The sequence below is a fragment of the Gouania willdenowi genome, chromosome 7 (genome assembly GCF_900634775.1).
Source record: "Gouania willdenowi chromosome 7, fGouWil2.1, whole genome shotgun sequence".
NCBI classification, from domain to species: Eukaryota; Metazoa; Chordata; class Actinopteri; order Blenniiformes; family Gobiesocidae; genus Gouania; species Gouania willdenowi.
In genome coordinates, this window is record NC_041050.1 from 19,489,729 (window position 1) to 19,508,267 (window position 18,539).

Sequence of the window (18,539 nt, forward strand, 5' to 3'; positions counted from 1 at the left end):
TATGGGATCTTATGGAAAACACCAAATATAATGACAAATGTGTCTTGATTGTGAAAAGAGGAGCCTCTCATTGCACTCAGCTGTGCTAACACAGGGCCAAATATAAAAGTACAGTACAGCAACCCTCCAGGATTTAGACACATGTGCTTTACAGAATGGTAAGTAAAGCAACAACAGGAACTTTCAGTTCCAGAAGTTTGTTGGTGGAAACTCTGATATAAACAGGTTGGGTTGGATATCTGACGACCACAGACACATACAGCCACAGCAGGCTTTAAGAATAGCCTGATTATCAGAAGAAGAAGAAAAAACTATTAGTTTAGTGAAACATTCTTATGGGATGATCTAATCAAATCCAGTAGAAATGTTTCCTAAAGTTTTTTAGCGTTGCAGGATATTTACTGACCAGTACAAACCTTGTATTTGTAGCAGTAGATACAGAAACTCTAATAAGCTGAAAATATGTAAAAAAAAAAACCAAAAAAACATTACAATACATTGTGAATCACTGTTAATAATTGTTAGCTATTGATAAGTAGCTATAGAATATGAACGATGCTCTACCATATTATTATATACTGTACATCAGGCCACAAAAATGGGATTGTCTGACCCAAGGGCCACATTATGAAAATTCATGTCAGCATTTAGAATAATGACCAATCTGAGCAATTACACATTCATTTTGTGATGTGTTTTGGTTGTTGACTAATGTGTTCTTGTTGTCCTTGTGTGTATTTCTTGTCATTTTGTGTGATTGTTTGAAGGCCACGTGTCATGACCTTTCACTAAAAGTCCCACACTGGATGTCTATGTCTCAGTGCGTGCTATCAGGACAGTTGTAGGTACTAGACATTTCAATAAATTCAGTCATATTTGTGATAAAAAAACTCTTAACAGTAAATAATCAGTCTGTATCTGGATGAGGATGGTTTCCGCTGGGCACAATGGGACGCCACAGAATCATGATGTCGTGCACATCCTTTCAAGTAAAGTTTATTATCATTAGAAAAACCAACAAAAATGACAAATTGCCAGTGACATGCTCATCAGCCCATCATTAGAAATGATACATAATAAAACATAACTAGAATGGCTGACAGCCTTCATAGTTTGAAACAATCATATTTAGCCTCCTCTCTGACATTCTAGAAGCTCTGACTTCATGATTACATTAGAACAGCTGATTGACAAACACTCCCTCTTTAAGACACTTGTGTTCCTGCTCAGCTGTAGTTTCAAATGCCCAGTATCACAAATCAAACGCTGTTCTGGACCATCACTGGTCATAATCTGGTGTTTTTATTCAACCCACCTGCTGTAACATGATTACTTTTAGAAGCATAAATAAAATATGAGTCATTGTTTAGCTTTCTGTTAGTTAGGGGAGGAGATTCTATGTTAGCTGGTTTGATGAGAAGCCTTTGGTGTCCTAGGTGAGTCTGCTACTGCGTCACAAGATAAAACTGTAACCCCAGTTAAAGGACAGTGAAACAAGAGCTTATTCATATTTTGAGAGGAATCTCCAATTAAACTTTTGGATAATAATAAAAAAAACTGAGTTTTTCAAATGTCAAATTGATAATAGGGATTAAAAGTTTGAAGCACCTAATTTTGAATGGAAAAAGCACAAAAGCAAAATCCTCCTTTAGCTCATTTGACATTTTTTACATCAACATTCAATGTCTTATTTTGTATAGGATTTAGCAGCACAAGTCATTTTTCCAGACAATTTAAAGTAATCACGTTCCGCATCATCAAAATGTCCAATTGTGTTCTATAGATGTCTTATCAATAACTACATTTTACTTTTTATCAATTTGTCATGTGCCATTAATTTATCGAGAAAAAAAAAAACAACAACCATGAACTAATGTCAATTGTCCCTTAAAAATTTAATAATAATAATAATAATAATAATAATAATAATAAACTATTCATTTATTTGTCACATGTTTGTGTATGTGAAGAATCATGAAATTTTTTTAAATTAATGCACACGTTTCTGTTGTCGTGGATGCTTGACACGTTTTCATTTCCAGAGGTGTCACACATTTTAGTTCAGGGGCCATAAACGATCCAGTTTGATCTCCATTAAATTAAGATTTTTTTTAATGGAAAAAAAAAAAACCAAACAAACAATTTGCCCATTATTGCACCATAAATGAATTAGGCGTTTAAGAAACTGTAAATATCCAACCAATGAGTTACTGATTTTAATACCTTTGAGATTTTGACTTTTAACCTCTTTGAATGTTTTTATTGAGCAATGTCATTTGTGGACATTTTGTGGGTTAATTTGCAGGGTGGAAAATATGATTACAAATGTGTGTTGCTGAGCAAAGAAGAATCACAGTTTTCTGCATGAATTGTAGTGATTTATATAAAGATTCATGTTTTTTGTTTGTTTGACTGTTTAACAGTACAAGCAGTACATGCTCTGTCAGTTTAAATTTGGCCCTGATCCACATTATTTACTAAAGAGCTCAGCAATACAAAGACAGATCCCTCACTTGAAAATACTAAAAATATAACAATACCACAACAATTTATTTAACTCAATTTAGGCTTTACATTACATGTTGGAGTGAGTACATTTTAGCTTTTATCTTTTTCACTGGAGTAATTATTTTGCAGGAGTTGCACAACAATACGGTCCCATGAAAATTAAGTTATGTGATTGATAATCATTTTTTAAATATATAGGACAAACAATGTCAGTTTTTTTTTTGTGTGTGATTATTGTGTGCAGTTTGGGTTAATTCTTTGCTGGTGTGCACTTTTCAATGATGACATTTAAAAAATATATGATAATTTAACAAAGCAACAAAAACCAGTGACACCCAAGCATTTCCCTAACTGTATTTTGAGAAATAGCTACTCAGTGGAGCTAAAACAACATGTTAGCTAATCAAGTCAAGTGGAAGTTGACACAGTATAAGGCACAGAGAGTGCCATTATAGAGAACAACTGTCAAAAAGAGGCTTTTGTCTTTTTTTTTTAATAATGTGGCATTTTGGGGCTCAGAATCCAATTTGTAGGTGCTTTTAAAATGAATCTCAAATTTAAAAAAAATTAGAATTTAACAACCCGAAATTTGTCTTACAGATGCCCAAGGTTTCCTTAACCGTGGTTGGAGAAATAGCTACGGTAATCAAGAAGGACCTAGAATGGCAGCAGTTTAGTAAAGGTGTGACCAGTTTTCTTAGTCAAAAAGAGGCTGTTTTCTTGTTGTGGTTTTACACTTAAAATATGTACAAAATGCCCCCTTGGTTATAATTCACTTGTGTTTCGAATAAAAAGACTTAGAATGAACATCATTGGTTTGAAAACACATTCAGATCTTTGTTTCAAGAAAACCATAGTGAGAAAGGGCCGGAAGCCTCAGCAAGAGCCATGTTTCATACGTCATTACACCAACACGCACACAGTAAAAATATGATCACTAGCTTTTCTGTTGCATTTCAAATTTCTTTTGCTATCAATATATTACACACCAAATAGAACAGAGGTCACAGTAAATTTACAAAAGATGATTAGCCTGAGGCAGCTAAAAAAAAAAAAAAAGAAGCACAGTCAGGCCTCTGAGAATCCTCACTCTCCTCTGGCATTGTCGCGGATGTGAAAATGAGAACAGCGTCCTGGTCCTTCTCTTTTTACAGGCTGATAAAACAAAGCTCAAAGCGGGGTTCACCCACACCTATCAATGTAAAAAAAAAAAAAAAAAAGAAGTCACGTTTCCTGTTCTCCACAGTTCCTGGAGCTCCTGCTGGGAAGAGAGAGAGAGTGGCACACGCTCCAAAGGTCATGAGTTTCCACAGTGTTAGATTCCTCCTGATGAAAGACTTCCGCACTCAGACCAAACACATTCTTCTATTATCGGTTGCATTGATTTGACAATAGGATAGAATAAGGCAATCATTCTGAAAATAAAGACAGAATAAGCTGTTTTCTGTGGTATGTTTTTGCTGCATGTGTCACACGTGGTATCAGAGACTTAAGTGGAACCTGGATTCCCAAACACACTATCTGCAATCAGTCCTCAGGTGTGAATTACACTCAGACATTCAGTGATTCACTTCTACCTGACCCCCACATGTTAAGAAGCACAGTTTGGTTGTTTATTTTGTTTGAAAAAACAAATATCCATGAATAGATTTTGTATCCCAACCTTTTTAGTACAGCATTTCAAAACAGAGCCGTTTCTTGCTATAGGCGGACAACGCAGGTGCAAACAGCCTAGTTGGTAACAGCGTGTGGACTAGCCTGCTAGTTAGATATGAGCTGTTTTTAACTAAAACATAACCATTTTTTCTAAAAAGTATCTCATTTTTGGGTCCTCCAGCAACAAATAGTTCTGATTTGCAACTTTTATAAAGAACTGTTTGTAAGGTTGTTATCAGCGCAATAACTTCCAAACCTAGCAATCAAATTGCAAGCCATTATATTAGAGACTCATTGGGCTTCTTTATTCTTGTTTACCCCAGTTTGATAACCATAACCACAAATGGTTTGATACTAAATTCCTTAAAGCTACCGTGTCCCATCAAAGAGGAGAAACTGATATTACCACCATCTGCTGCCATTAACTTGACCCAGGGGTTATTTCAGGAAACGTAGATAACCTAAATTTTGCCAGGCTAATACTGAATTCGGCTGAGTTAAAACAAGCGGAGAGAAATGAGATGACGAGGATTCCATATTATCTGTTTAACTGGTAGAAAAAGCTCATATGTCCATGTCTCTGATTAGTAAATCTGTGATGTACCTGACGGTTGAGTGATAGCTGGCTAAACTGCTCCTCTTCAGCCTAATCACAGTTTGATAAAATAGAAAATCCAGTGAGGTCCTGTTATTTTGCATGTTTTAATTCCATTTTGTTGAAAAACACCCCCCAATGGAGTGAATGAACTGCATCAGACAGTTCAATTTATCAAATCTCTTTGAAACGTCTGTCGACAAATACATGCAAGGTTGATACTAGAGCTTTCAGTGGCTGGGTCCTTCTCATTCGGGGCTACTGTACATCTCATTGTTAGCTAACATAGGTTATTAGCCCTGTGCCTTGGTTGAAGTTCATTGTTTTCAAGAATTTTGAAAACAGGAAGGGATATGGTTTATATTATAAACACCTCAGAAAAAGACACATTTTATTAACAGAATTTTGTTCCAATTTTTTATTTTTCGGAGTGTTGATAAACAGCCCAGACAGCACGCATACGTCTCGGCGATGTGGGTTGTCCGTGTATCAAAGCTGACAGCACAAGTCTATACACTGGTTCCTAGTCTATACATGAGCCCTAGAACTTTTGATGGCTTTTTAAATCAACTAACACATTTATCTTTTGAATAAACTCTCTTATCTTGAAATGTTTTTTTTTTTATCTGTTTTTCATCTTTTATAATCCATATAATCTCATTGTTCTTTAATTTTATTCAAATCATTTTTGTGATGGGGTCACTGAGGCACACTGGTGAGCAGCATTACTGCCTCTCAGTGCAAGGATTGTGGGCTTTATTCCTGCTCGTGGCCCCCAACCTGTCTCTGTCAAGCCCTGCGATAGATTGTTGTCCTATCCAGAGGGGTTTACACTGCCTTACACCCTGTCTGCTGGGATAGGCTCCAGTATCCCCTACCACCCTGTACAGGACTTACTAAACAAGATTTTCATGATGGACCATGTCTTTTTTGGACTCTGCGTTTCATTTACAACGTCTCTAATTGTATTCTTTTTCCCTTTGGGTATCCAAGTGGTTTTTCTCTTGCCTTTAATATTTCCTCTCCTCAAGAAAGCATATATCTTTACATTTTGTAGGTCTGCCTGCATGTGTGGTGGGTTGAATGTCTTATAGGTGTCACTCTTATTGTAGAGTTTAATATTTTGAACATAAAAAACTAAAAAAAAATCTAAAGGCTTGTGGTCATACAGATTTCCCTGAAAAAAAGGAAAAACTTTCTCAATTTTCAATGCTCTTTTTTTGGACCACTTCTGTTTTTTTCAGGTAATCCTGAAGGTCCTTAGAGGTTTTCAACTCATGGGTCTTACTCAAAAATGGGTCACTGACTGACTTTCAGTGGGTCACGGGCATTTACTCGAGTAAATAAATACAGAAAAACTTTTGTGCTTTTACAATGAACAAGATTTGTAGGCTGTAACAAATTGGTACCTGTTTCAAAGTACAGTGGGGTTTTTTTCTCAAGTTTTTTCCTACATCTTTCAAAAAGGATATGTTAATAAATGACTCCGCTTAGGGTCTGATAGTGAAAAGCTAGACCAGTTGAGAAACAAAAAGCTGAATTATGTATTCATTATTAACTCTGACAACCTTTTGCAACCAGTTGCAAACTACTGGGTGCGCTTCCAGATTACAATAATGCTCTTTTATAGCTTCTTCTGGAATGAAAACAGTTAAGGAAAAGTGTGGGGAGAGAAATCAGGCTTCCTATTCTCCTCTTTTATCCATTCAATAGTTAAGCTCACACTCACTGCATGCATTATATCAACTGCCACAATACACTGTACTTTCATTGGCTGATTCTGGACTTTTAGGTCACAATCACTTCACATGACACAATAAGGCTCTCGTGGCAGATGAGGTTTAGTCCTGCAGCAGGCTGGTAAGTAGGAAAGGAGCCCTTTCTTCAAGTCTTTATTAAGGAAGAAACAGACGATTGGGTTGACCCCGGCTTGAGCAAAACTCATCCACACGGTGGTGGAGAGGTACCGGTGTGGTATTGTGCAAGCCTTAACAAACACCCTCCAATAGCAAGCCACTATGTAAGGAGACCAGAGCACCAGAAATAGCAGCGTGATCACATAAAACATCCTGCCGAGCTGCTTCTCTGCTTTGAACTCATCCATGGCCAGAAGACGCCGGTTCTGATTGTGCAAATTTTGCCGGATTCCCAGCAGAGTAGGAGGCATCGGACCCCTACCAAAGCCTGCAATCCAGTTAGCTGCTGCTTGGCCGGTAGCCCCTGGCCCGTGGAAAGTCCAGTTCTGACTGATAGCTGGTACCATCTGCACAGGTTTCATCTTGCGGTGTTTATATTCAAAAAGCAGCAGCTTCATGTAGACAACATGTGTGGCCAGAATGAGCACAGCTAGCATTAACATGAAACCCAGCGTATCATTAGCCTTGAAGTAACGATGCTCAAAAATGCACTGGTCCTCCTCCCGGATGAACTTGTAGGTCCCCACATCAAAAACAGGGGGGAAGGCCATTGCCACAGACAGGGTCCATACCATGCACACCACCGCCACGCATGTCCAGAATGTCATGCGCTTTGAGTAAAAACGATGGTGTGCAATTGCCATGTAGCGCGTTACACTAATACAGAAGAGCATGAAAGCAGCGTGGAAGCAGAAGAGCACTGCCATGAAGGCGACCACCTTACAGCTCAACACACTGTACGTCCAGGCTGAGCCATTTTTTATGGACACCAACACAAAGGGGAAGCAGATGGCTGAGCGAATGGTGTCCGCCAGGCACAGGTCCAACAGGAAGTAATAAGGTGCCTTACGCAATGCCCGGTCCCTCAGTACAAGCAGGGACACCACCAGGTTTCCAACTAGACTGATGCAGATGATGAGCCCCAACAGCACCAATTTGATGTAGGTGGAGATAGGTGAGGAGGAGCTTTCAGCAACCATTTCCCCTTCAGTAGTCACCACTGATGACAAGGGCCCTGCAGGCCTTTCACTACTCTCATTCCCATTCGCCATCCCAAACCCCCCTCCAGCCATTTCCACTTCCCCTCAATCAAAACGACCACTGCTTCTCCACCTTCTCCCCCATCAACAAGTAGTCCCTTGGTCCTCGTGATTGCTTCCTTTTTGTTGGTCACAAAGGAAAAGTACACTTCCATCCACATTGCCCCATGTCGAAGAAGGTCTCTCTAAAGGTGTATTTTTGGATTCATCTCCAGGATCCTGAAAGAAATACAAAGAAATGTAAAAATTATATTGTGAATGGCAGTGAGACCTGCAGATTTAATCTATTAATGAATTTATTTGTAGGTGTTGAGACAAATACATAACGCAGCCAGTCCTAAACTCAAGATATACGAAATATATCAATTCAAGTTGGCAAACCCCAGAGGTTTAGTTTTCAGAGTGTACACCAGCTTCTTCTGTGGTTTCCTTTGTGTCAGGCATTCATTTTCACGTAACATAGATCCATGATATATAAATGGCCTTATGCCAATTCTAGATGTACTAGTAGATACCAAAGGCTTTTTTGCTTTGTATTTTACTAAAAATTAGTATTTGAGAAAATGTAATACTTTCATCAAAATTCTATAAACAGGTTACCTTGCTTGTTGGTTGAAGCACATGTGTACATACTGTACATATCCTTTTAGGGATCATTTGAACTATTTCTGGGACACTACTGACAATGTGAGTCAGGACACGACCTCTGATGTGATAGCAGGTCAGGGGTATTTCATCAACCCCAGCTCAGGGTCATTTCCTGGTTTAACCTGAGATCTGGCTCACTTTACTGGGTTCTAACTGGAATGGCCGTTTCATCAAAGACAAAACACCTTAGTTGCCATGGAAACACAGTCGGTGGTGCAAACCTGCTTCCCACCAGGTTTAAGCAGCAGGTTTAGTTTACCTGCTGCTTAAACCAACATCATCATTTTGAAAGACTCAACAAAGATCTATATAAACTGAAAAAGGAGTGAAATAGAAATCTGTTCTACATTTTCTCACTATCTATGGCTTCAATGTGGTATTTTTAATGGAAATTTAATAGAATATCATGGTAAATGTTTATTTAAGATAGATAGAATCACGGTCTAACTATGTGTTTAATGTGTATTTTACTTTTTAGAGATGATCACCGTCTCCATTAGGAGTGTGACAATATCTTGATAAGGCGATTAATCGCCATATTTTTCCGCACGATCGATTATCGATATGCTCCCGCTAAGTATCGATTTTTTTCTGTTTTTTTTTTTTTTCAAAACCTTTTCTGCTTTGTCACTAAAATGTGCAGGTATGTCTTCACAAAAATGTTGTCACTGTTTGTTGAAGGAACCAATATATTGTTTACTGGAATATTGCACTATACTGGTGTCACTGGTAAGAAAGACCCTATTTTTTGTTTACAGAAAGCACTATTGGAGATACTTATTCATTTACATTGGTATTTTGACACTTATTTACAGAAATGTTGCACTAAAATAGTGTCACTGTTCATAGGACACATATTCAATTTATTTTCTTTCAGAAATATAAAATAAATATTGTATTTTTTCACTTAATCTTTTTTTCTCTTGTTATGTCATAGATTATCGTAGATTGATTTCTGACCAATATATCGATAATCGCAGTATCGTCATATCGTGAGATAATCGTTATCGTGAGCTTTGTATTGCGTATCGTGAGGTACCCAGAGGTTCCCAACCCTAGTCTCCATGTGTTTTAAACCATCCATTGCCTCTCGTTTACTGCACTGTATGTCCATTCATTCAGGATCTAGAAATTTACAATGACAAAACTCTGAATATACAGAGAGGGAGAGGCTGTTTAGAGACTGGGCACAGGCAGAGCACTAAGGCTCCCCCATGACAAACTACACAAACTGTCACTTTTCCGGGAGGTGAGCAGTGGGTGTCTCGATCCAATATTGATATCAGTCCAATATCAGCCAAAAAACAAATACTCAGCAGTTTCATTAAATGACTGATTATTGCTCTTGTTATTAGATTGATGTGTTTATTTTGTTTACACTATTTTATTTAGTGAAGACTAAGAGCAATGAACACATTGTTTTGGGCAGTGGACAATATTGTGTTGTTGTTTTTGTCCCCGCCCTCAGTTTTTATTTATTTTATTCAATTGTAGAATACTGTAGATATGTTGAAGGTTAAAATTTATGTAACCAATTGGTTAATAATAAATGGGTAAGTTTTTCTCATACCTACTGTTGCTGACTATTGTTCTCTGTTTGAGTGACATCACTTGATTAAGCCTTTTCTAACATATCCACACTACAAAATAAGTAATAAAAGTATGTATGATTCGTGCTGATATCGCATCGAATTGCATTGGATCAATATCGGTATCTGATAAAGCTGAATACGGTTGGGAATGTGGCTTTTCTGTCTAATGTGAAATTGTGGTTTTAAAAGATTTTTTTTTTTCCTTATTTGCTTAAATTAAACAAAAATAATCTTTCACAGTATCGCTATGATAACAATGTCCTCAATATTGTAAGTTATAAAAAATATTTTTCAAGAGCCATTAATGACAAAAACAGTGGAGCACAGATGTGGCTTTTGAGATCAGTTTTCATGTGCACACAAGCTAACAGAATATCATGGTAAATGTTTAATTAGGACAGATAGTAAAATGTTTAATTAAGATAGATAGTAAAATGTCAAAGATTTTTAAACAACTTGACAGTATTCCCAGGAGTATTATGGTATGATATCAGTAAATCCTGGATTTAGCATTAGTTAGCGGGCTTCACCTAACCAAACATTATCCGTCAGAGATCAGCTGTGCTACAAAACGAGATATGAACGATATGTTCACTTACAGGTAAAGGTCCCATGTCATGCTATTTTTCATCCATCTCCATTTGTTCTAAGAACCCCAAAAACATAGTATTAAGGGCTCGAGACTGCAACCAAAATGGTCTCATATGTGAGTATATTTTCAATGTGTGCGAGTGAAATTTCTATCTGGTCGCATCCGTGCGAGTACGTATTGGTGACTTATTTTGGACGGAGCGGCTGAGCGCTCCGTCACGTCCCACAGAGTGCACCTCTCTCTCTCTCTCTCTCTGCGCTGCGGGTGAGGAGACGGTGCGCGGTCACGCAACTTGGCTGCGGGTAATGCAACGGTGTGCGCGCGGTCTGCGAACGGAGCCAGACATAACGAGTCCTTCACTGAGAGCACGCTCATGTTGAGGGCAGCAGTAAAAAGGAAGAACGTGCTGAGCTCAGCGATAGAGTGTACACGCTCATCAGAATCAGCATGCAGGGACCAGAACTGATGGACTATGATTCAAGGCCAGATGTTTAGCTGTGGTTCTCCCAGGGCAGGGGTCTGCAACCTGCAGCTCTGGAGCCTAATGTGGCCCTTTGACTCTTTTGCAATGGCTCCCTATAGCTTTAAAAAAAACTATTGGAATAGAGATGTTTTTTTTTTTTTGTTTACAGATGCTATTAATGATTAATGACAAAAAAAAAATCAGGATATAACAAATTGTTAACATGAAATAAATCATGTTGTGCAATGACTCAGCACCTTCCTACTTCACCTCCTGCAACATCTACAGACCATTAACTTTTCTGTGTCTAACCTTAAGTTTTAAATCCCTGGTAAGATAACTAAACTAACAAAAACACTATTCTGGAAGAAAATAGAGATTTTAATTGTGTGGAAACAGATTAATTTAACCACCAATGTGCTGGTTAAATATGCATGTTTTATGTGTAACAAGAAATGAGTAATTAGCATGTGTTGATCACATGATCATGTGTTATCAAATTCAAGTTACTTTTTGTAGCCTTTCAAATACAATAATAACTAAAAAAAGAATATTCTTTACATAACATTGTGCTCATGTTAACTGAGATGCATAAGAATTTGAAGATGCAAGATACTGTTTTATTTCTTGATGTCAATTTCTTTTTTTTTTTTTAATTTTAAACTGTTTTTAAGTTGACATTTACATGATCAATATAAATTAAATCAAACATTATTCTAAATAATTTTAACTGATATATAAATAGTCAGCAACAGTAGGTATGAGGTATGACGCCGCAATCTCCACCCCAACCTATCTCATGTCAACCAGAGATAGGCAACTTCCACCACAGCGGGGGCCACAAAAATGTGTTTGTCTGATTATTAAAGTTCATGTCACCATTTAGAATAATGATCAAACTGAGCCTTAATACAGGAAAGAATAAAGGGTTTTGTGAGTATTCTTCTGTTTTGTATTGATCCTGTGTGTTCTTGCTGTTTTTGTGTGTTCTTGCTGTTTTTGTATGTCTTGCGAGTTGTTTTGTTCTTATTTTCTGTTATTTTGGGTGTTTTTGTTGTTGTTCTATTGCGTAGAATCTGTAACAGAAGTGGGCATGTTGCGAAAATCTGAAAATGTGCTGCACTATCATGAACTATGAAGTTGATTATCAACACGTTAAGTTAAAGCAGGGGTTTCCAAGCGGATCAGTGTGCGCTCACATAAAAGGGGTGGTGTTTACAGCATGACCAATCGCAAACACAGAGAAATGCTGCAAAGCGACATATGGTACATACCACAGAGTCCCTAATGTGACCACCAAATTAATGATATACCTTTTCCTGCCTTCCACAAGCATCTCTTCCTTGTTCTAAAATGTCTTTTCCTTGTCTTCTCTACCACGATCGAGCATAAAGGGCCTGTACTACGAAGTTGGATAAGTATATCCGAGATATCTCTCCGTTAGCGGGCTTTACCTAACCAAACATTCTCCGTCAAAGAGCCCCTGTCCTATGAAGCAGGATATAAATACATTCAGTTAAAACAGGTGATTTCAGCCTGGCGACGTGCTCGCAACTGTGAGGGGGTGGAGATTGCAGCGTCAGACCGATCACAATCACGGAGAAACTGTGTAGAGCAATTTATGTCACAATTGAGGAATAATTCTTTAAAAATATGAAGAAATAAAATACATAAATGAGACCAAAAACAACAATGTTGCTGCAGAAAGGGCATGAAGAAACGCAGCCAGGAAGCTGCTGACACTGTTAATGCATAAGAGCTTGAGATTATACATTATTAATCTATCAGATGATCAACGGACAGTGCTTTGTTCAGCCACTTTCACTTTATTAAAGCTGATATCTGGAGTTTCTGAGAAATCTATGTTTATGTATCATTCTTTTGAAATGTGAAAAAATACCTAACTAGTCTTTTACTATGGTCTACTGCCGGTGGTCGTTCATATACATTAATGCATATAAGTCCCTCCTTCATCCTATAGAACCTTATACAAATGGAAACAATCGCAGAGTGCACACAGCCAATAAGCTTCAACTTCCTGTTTTTGAGACTGTCAATGAAAGTGAACGCGGAACTGTACACGGAAACAAGGCCGCGCGTCACAACAGCAAACAGGTAAATATGATTTTGACTCTTACCTGACCCATAGACCTTTATCAATGCGACTTTATGTTCCGCGATGCGCATGCAGAAAAGTAGAGGCGTGGCTTCTGGTAGATTGCAGACATAGGGGGAGGAAGTGAGGCTGTTGAGGGCGCGACATCGAGACGTACTCTCAGAAAGTCCAGATATCAGCTTTAATGTTCTCACTTACAGTTGTTACAATGCCGTCATTATGTTGTCATTGTGACTATGATACTTCTACACAGTAGTTTCTGTGAAAAGAAACTTGTTGCACATTATTTTGTCCTACATTGTCTTAAATTGCCCTACATTGTCACAGAGTGTCTGACAAAAGTTATCCTACATAGTTCCAGAGTGTCAAAATGTATTCTACATAGTCCCACATTGTCCTATATTGTCCCACATTATCCCAGAGTTTCAAAATCTATTCTACATAGTCCCAGAGTGTCCCATTTTTTCCCAGTGTCCCAAATTGTCCAAGTGTCCCAGAGTGTCCTAAATTGTCTCAAAATGTCCTACATTGTCCCAGAGTGTAAAAAGTTATCCCATATTGTCCTACATTGTCTCAAAAGTGTCCCAACATGTCCCAGAGTGTCTCAAATTGTCCTGCATTGTCCCAGAGTGTCAAAAGTTATCCCATATTGTCCCAGAGTGTCAAAAGTTATCCTGCATAGTTTCAGGGTGTCCCACAGTGTCTCAAATTGTCCCAGAGTGTCCTACATAGTCCCTGAGTGACCAAAATTGTCCTACATTGCCCCAGAGTGTCCCACATTGTCCAACAGTACATTGTTCCAATGTGTCCCACATTGTCCTACATCATCCTAGTGTCCCACATTGTCCCAGAGTATCCCAAATTGTTCTACATTGTCCCAAAGTGCCCCACATTGCCCCAGAGCGCCCCTGATCACACCTCATCGATGTTGCCCTCACGATAAGCCTTAGTTATTGTCAAAGTCAGGCCGAGCCTGCTGGGTAACAAGGCACCGGAAACCCCCGAGGGCGAGAGCTCCAGCCCACAAACCAGCCAGCATCCAGCAGAAACGCACAGGCCCAAACAGCGCAAGGACTGCAGCCCAGGACCCACCGCCCACTGGACAACACAAGCCGATGAAAACCATGTAGACTTGCGTAACAATTGAGGAGTAATTCTTTGAAAATATAATAATTCTCACCAAAAACAACACTGTTGCTGCAGTAAAAGCAGGAATGAATGAATGCAGAAAGTGATGAGTGTTAATGCTTAAATTAGTGAGGTTATACAATATTAATTTATTGAAGAAAATGACATTGATCATTTACATTTTATTAAGGCACATACCTCGTCTGTGGCTCTGATGATGCGTTAATAGTAGTAGTTACATCATAAAGTGGACAATATTTGTATTTTATATAGCCGCTGCCTGTATAATCTTACAGGACTGAGACTTTCTGCATCATCACAGAAAACATGAGTGAATGAATGAATTTATCGGTCTGATAGCAACTGACGCATTCAGGCTTTATCAACTGACTAACGTAGGTCAGTCCATCAGATAAAAATCTGTATGTTTCCTATAGAATGTCATCAAGTAAATGAAAGGATTGCATAAATGCCTAAATATTCTCTCTCTTTTGTCAGCTGTCACATCAGATCTATGCAGCGAGGTGTCCACAGAATGACCCACCTTTTCTTCGGCAGGTCATTTTCCAAGACTGCTCGGATCTTATCCATTTCATAAGCTGGCCCCGACCAGGTTAGGTGTTAAAGTTACCGTGGTGATTTAGCCCGGTAAGAAGTTATCCAGCATCGTAGTACAGCACACACCAAATAAATCCCGGAAGTTAGCGTGACAAGAGGAAATCCAGCTTTGTAGTACAGGCCCTAAATACCCTGTTAACTGTTATTATAATAATGCTTACTTATAAACATAATGTGCGTTTGAAAATGTAAGTCAAATATCTAACTGAAGTCACTGAGAAAAGTTATTATTTATTTTGTAGTTGAGCATTACCAGTATCTTAAAATTTGTTTATTAAATTATTGTTACACCCTTGCAATGCAACAATGTATTGAGGATATGACTTGTTAAAGGACAAAAGCAATGTCCTGTTTAGTATATTTTGACCATCATACATGTGCACCTGGAATTAATTCTACCTGTGGGACAAACTTTAGCATGACTATTAAAATACATTAAAAAAAAAAAAAAAAACTAAAACAAAGCTAAAATGACAAAAGTGACAAAACATCATTAATGCTGGAATTAATTGTTTAAACGCCCTGTTGTTGTGGTTTTACATCAGGTATTGATACAGGTATTGCAGCCTTGCGTATCGTCGGATACTGATATTGATCCAATATCAGCATGAATCATACATACTTTAATTCCTTTTTTTTTAATAAAAAATAAACAAATTACTTATTTTGTAGTGTGGAATGTTAGAAAAGGCTTGATCAAGTGATGTCACTCAAACAAAGAACAATAGTCAGCAACAGTAGGCGTGAGAAAAACTGACCCATTTAATATTAACCAATTGGTTGCACTAATTAACCTTCAAAATAATATCTACAGTATTCTACAACTGAATAAAATAAATAAAAAAATAATTGAAAAAAATTAAACTAAAATTTGAATCCGATATTCGTTTTCAGGCTGGAATCGGACCAATATCTGATATCAATATCGAGACACCCCTATTAAAAAGGTATTAGACACATTTAGGGGGTACACAAGGCAAAAAAAAAAAAAAAAAAAAAGTTGGGAACCAGTGATCCAATAATTGGATTCTAGTTTTCTGGAGAAAAACTCAATTATGTGTTGACTTTATTCTCAGCTCTTCATAATTCGATATAAGTGCCTTAAATGTTGCTGTTTTCTTATTCTTCTTCAGAAACCACCTGATCACGACTGATGAATGAGTCGACAGGTGATAGTTTACATTGCATCCATTGACGCAAAGGTGTTTTTGACTTTGTTGCGCGTACATGGGCGGGTTGCGGCACTCTTGCACAGGCTGGGAGCCGATGGTGTGTGAGCTGAAGGAGGGGCTTTGTGGAGCTGGGAGTTGGTTGGCGGTGGAGGGCAGAGTCACTGCCAGGAACTGGGTAGCAACAGCAGCCGATACTTGGGGGCTTGATGTCAGTGGGAGGAGGCGAAGAGCCCACAGGTGGACACACACACACACACACACACACACATAGACACAGACAGACAGACAGACAGACATAGTGCTGTCTGTGGCAGAGGTTGCAGGTCCAATGAGGACAGACAAGCTCAGGCTAAAAGGATTGTCTGAGTGAATTAAATCATCACATGTTGTGTGTCTTCTTCACTAGGGGGCGCTCTGGCTCTCACACGCTGAACAGACATGAAGGAACCGGGCTGTCCCGGTGCCGCCGAGCCCCGGTGTCACGATGCAATCTTCAGTACGTGACACCGGAACAGCCGGGACACAGGCGTCAGTGAACGCCTCACAGACAGAGCAGGACCAGACACCCTGTCCAACACAGCACAGATAAACACAGGGTCCAAAGCTGCTTACCTGTCAGTCATCCACAATCACACACACCTGATGTCCATGAGAAAGAAAGACTGCACGGAAGAGACGAGCCGGTCTGAATCTAACCAAGAAAAGCCTCCCGGTGATTTTTCCCTCAGAAAACAAAGGCTCTACCGCCGCAGCAGCGTTTCCTCTTCTTCCGTGTGCATGTCATGGTCAGTGCTGGTCACGGTCCGTCCACACGTCGCTCTCAGTCAGAGCTGACACCCACCAACACACTGCCCGACCACCAGCCGGCCTTCCTCAAATTCAACCCGCTTCGCATTGTTCCAGACAAGCCGTGTGTTATCCATTAAATCCCCCGTTTGCCCAAACATCCCGTTCGTCCGTTAGCTCGTGTCCGCGCTGAGGCCGCGGAGCACCGACACACTCGGTCCGGGCGGCGGGAGGACAGCGAGCCTCGAGCCCATGGTGTCCGCGCAGAGGCCGTGAGGTGTCCGCGAGGATGGAGACGGAGAGCGGACTCTGGTGTTGCTACAGCTGGAGGCGCAGTGTTCACAGGCTGGAGCTGGGCAGGTTTCAGGAATAAGTGCAGCGTCCAATCACAAACCCCGCTGCTGTTCCCATCTGTTACGTTTACAGGGACGACACAACGCTTTCTGTGAGCAATAACCCCCCCCCCCCCCCCCCCCCCAAAAAAAAACAACAACAACACTGTTTTGCTTTCTATTATTTGATAGTTAAAATAAAGCATATGAGCACAATCTTTACACCTAAAAAGCTAATAAAAAAATAAATAAAAAAATAGTTCAAGGGGTCACCATTATTGGCACCAGGTAGGCTTCAGAAGGGTATTCCAGAAAGGAGGTTCAACAAACCCTGAGTCCATCCTTAAACTCTGCGTCACGTGGGTCAACATACTACGTGATGGGAAACTATGGTTATCTGAATCCGCTACAGCTGGTATGACGTTGGTCAATCAACCAAGAGTCTGTAGACATTGGGATAAGTGCACATGCGCAATAAAAAGCCATCATCAATTAAGCAGAGATAACTCAAGCTACCATGGCAACCAACAGGAAGAGAGTGATTTATTCACCCCGTTGGGTCAAATAAGCAGGTGTTTATAGAGGAATATGAGCCTTTTATAAAGGTGTTCACACAGAACGCGACTTCAGCGACTATAGTGACTAAAATCGCCTGTGATCAGTCACGCTTTTTGGTCCATCATTACTTCATCACTCCAGAGACATGACGATATGATAATAATATGAATAATATGTGCAGGAGCAGAGTGCTGCTACACTGAGAGGGCTGATCACTTCTTCTACAGCTGTACATATACAGCACTTATCATAGACAGCTCCACCTGTACTTATGGTTTAAATGATCAACTTACAGTGTTTTTAAAGGATGAGTTCACTCAAAATCCGATTAGAATTTAAAAGGTGTATTCCACTTTCATTTGGCCCCAGTAAGATAGGGAAGTGTACAGCCCTCCTTCTGCAGCGACTATAAATACTGTGACAGCCGCTTGACGTCGTGTCATTTATATTGACTTTTAATGTTAAAAAAGACATGACAAAAAAGATGACTAAGTTTAGATCCAAACCCCCGACCCCGTGCTCCCAAGCACACTTCCTTACCCACTGCGCCACCGTAACTTTCCAGCTATGTGATCAACTCTATGGTTGATAACTATATATCCAGCCTTAATACCGTAAGAAATGATGTAAATGTCGAGCTTTAAATGTGTATTCATTTAAATTGACATATCGCCCTTTACATTTACCACAGGTTTGTATCCAGATAACTTTACAAAAGACGTCAGTAGGGTTTTTAATGTAGATCAACCTTTGTTATTGCTCTGCAGATACAGACTCTTTTCCCTAAATGCTTTTCATCCCCAATGTTATAAAGAAAAC

At 39.2% G+C, this 18,539-nt stretch overlaps 1 protein-coding gene across 1 annotated transcript; it reads right to left on the reverse strand.

The window, feature by feature from the left end:
• Positions 1–3,665: 3,665 nt before the first annotated feature.
• Positions 3,666–17,198, reverse strand: gpr173 (G protein-coupled receptor 173). The gene is made up of 2 exons (XM_028454123.1): positions 16,657–17,198; positions 3,666–7,934 (listed from the first exon to the last, which is right to left on the reverse strand). Exon 2 carries the CDS (start codon positions 7,746–7,748, stop codon positions 6,564–6,566), a length of 1,185 nt encoding a protein of 394 aa, XP_028309924.1. The 5' UTR covers positions 7,749–7,934; positions 16,657–17,198; the 3' UTR covers positions 3,666–6,563.
• Between the last annotated feature and the right edge of the window lie 1,341 nt (positions 17,199–18,539).

Coding starts and splice junctions, on each gene's coding strand:
- gpr173 (XM_028454123.1), bottom strand. CDS start 7,748: ATGGCTGGAGGGGGGTTTGGGATGGCGAATGGGAATGAGAGTAGTGAA.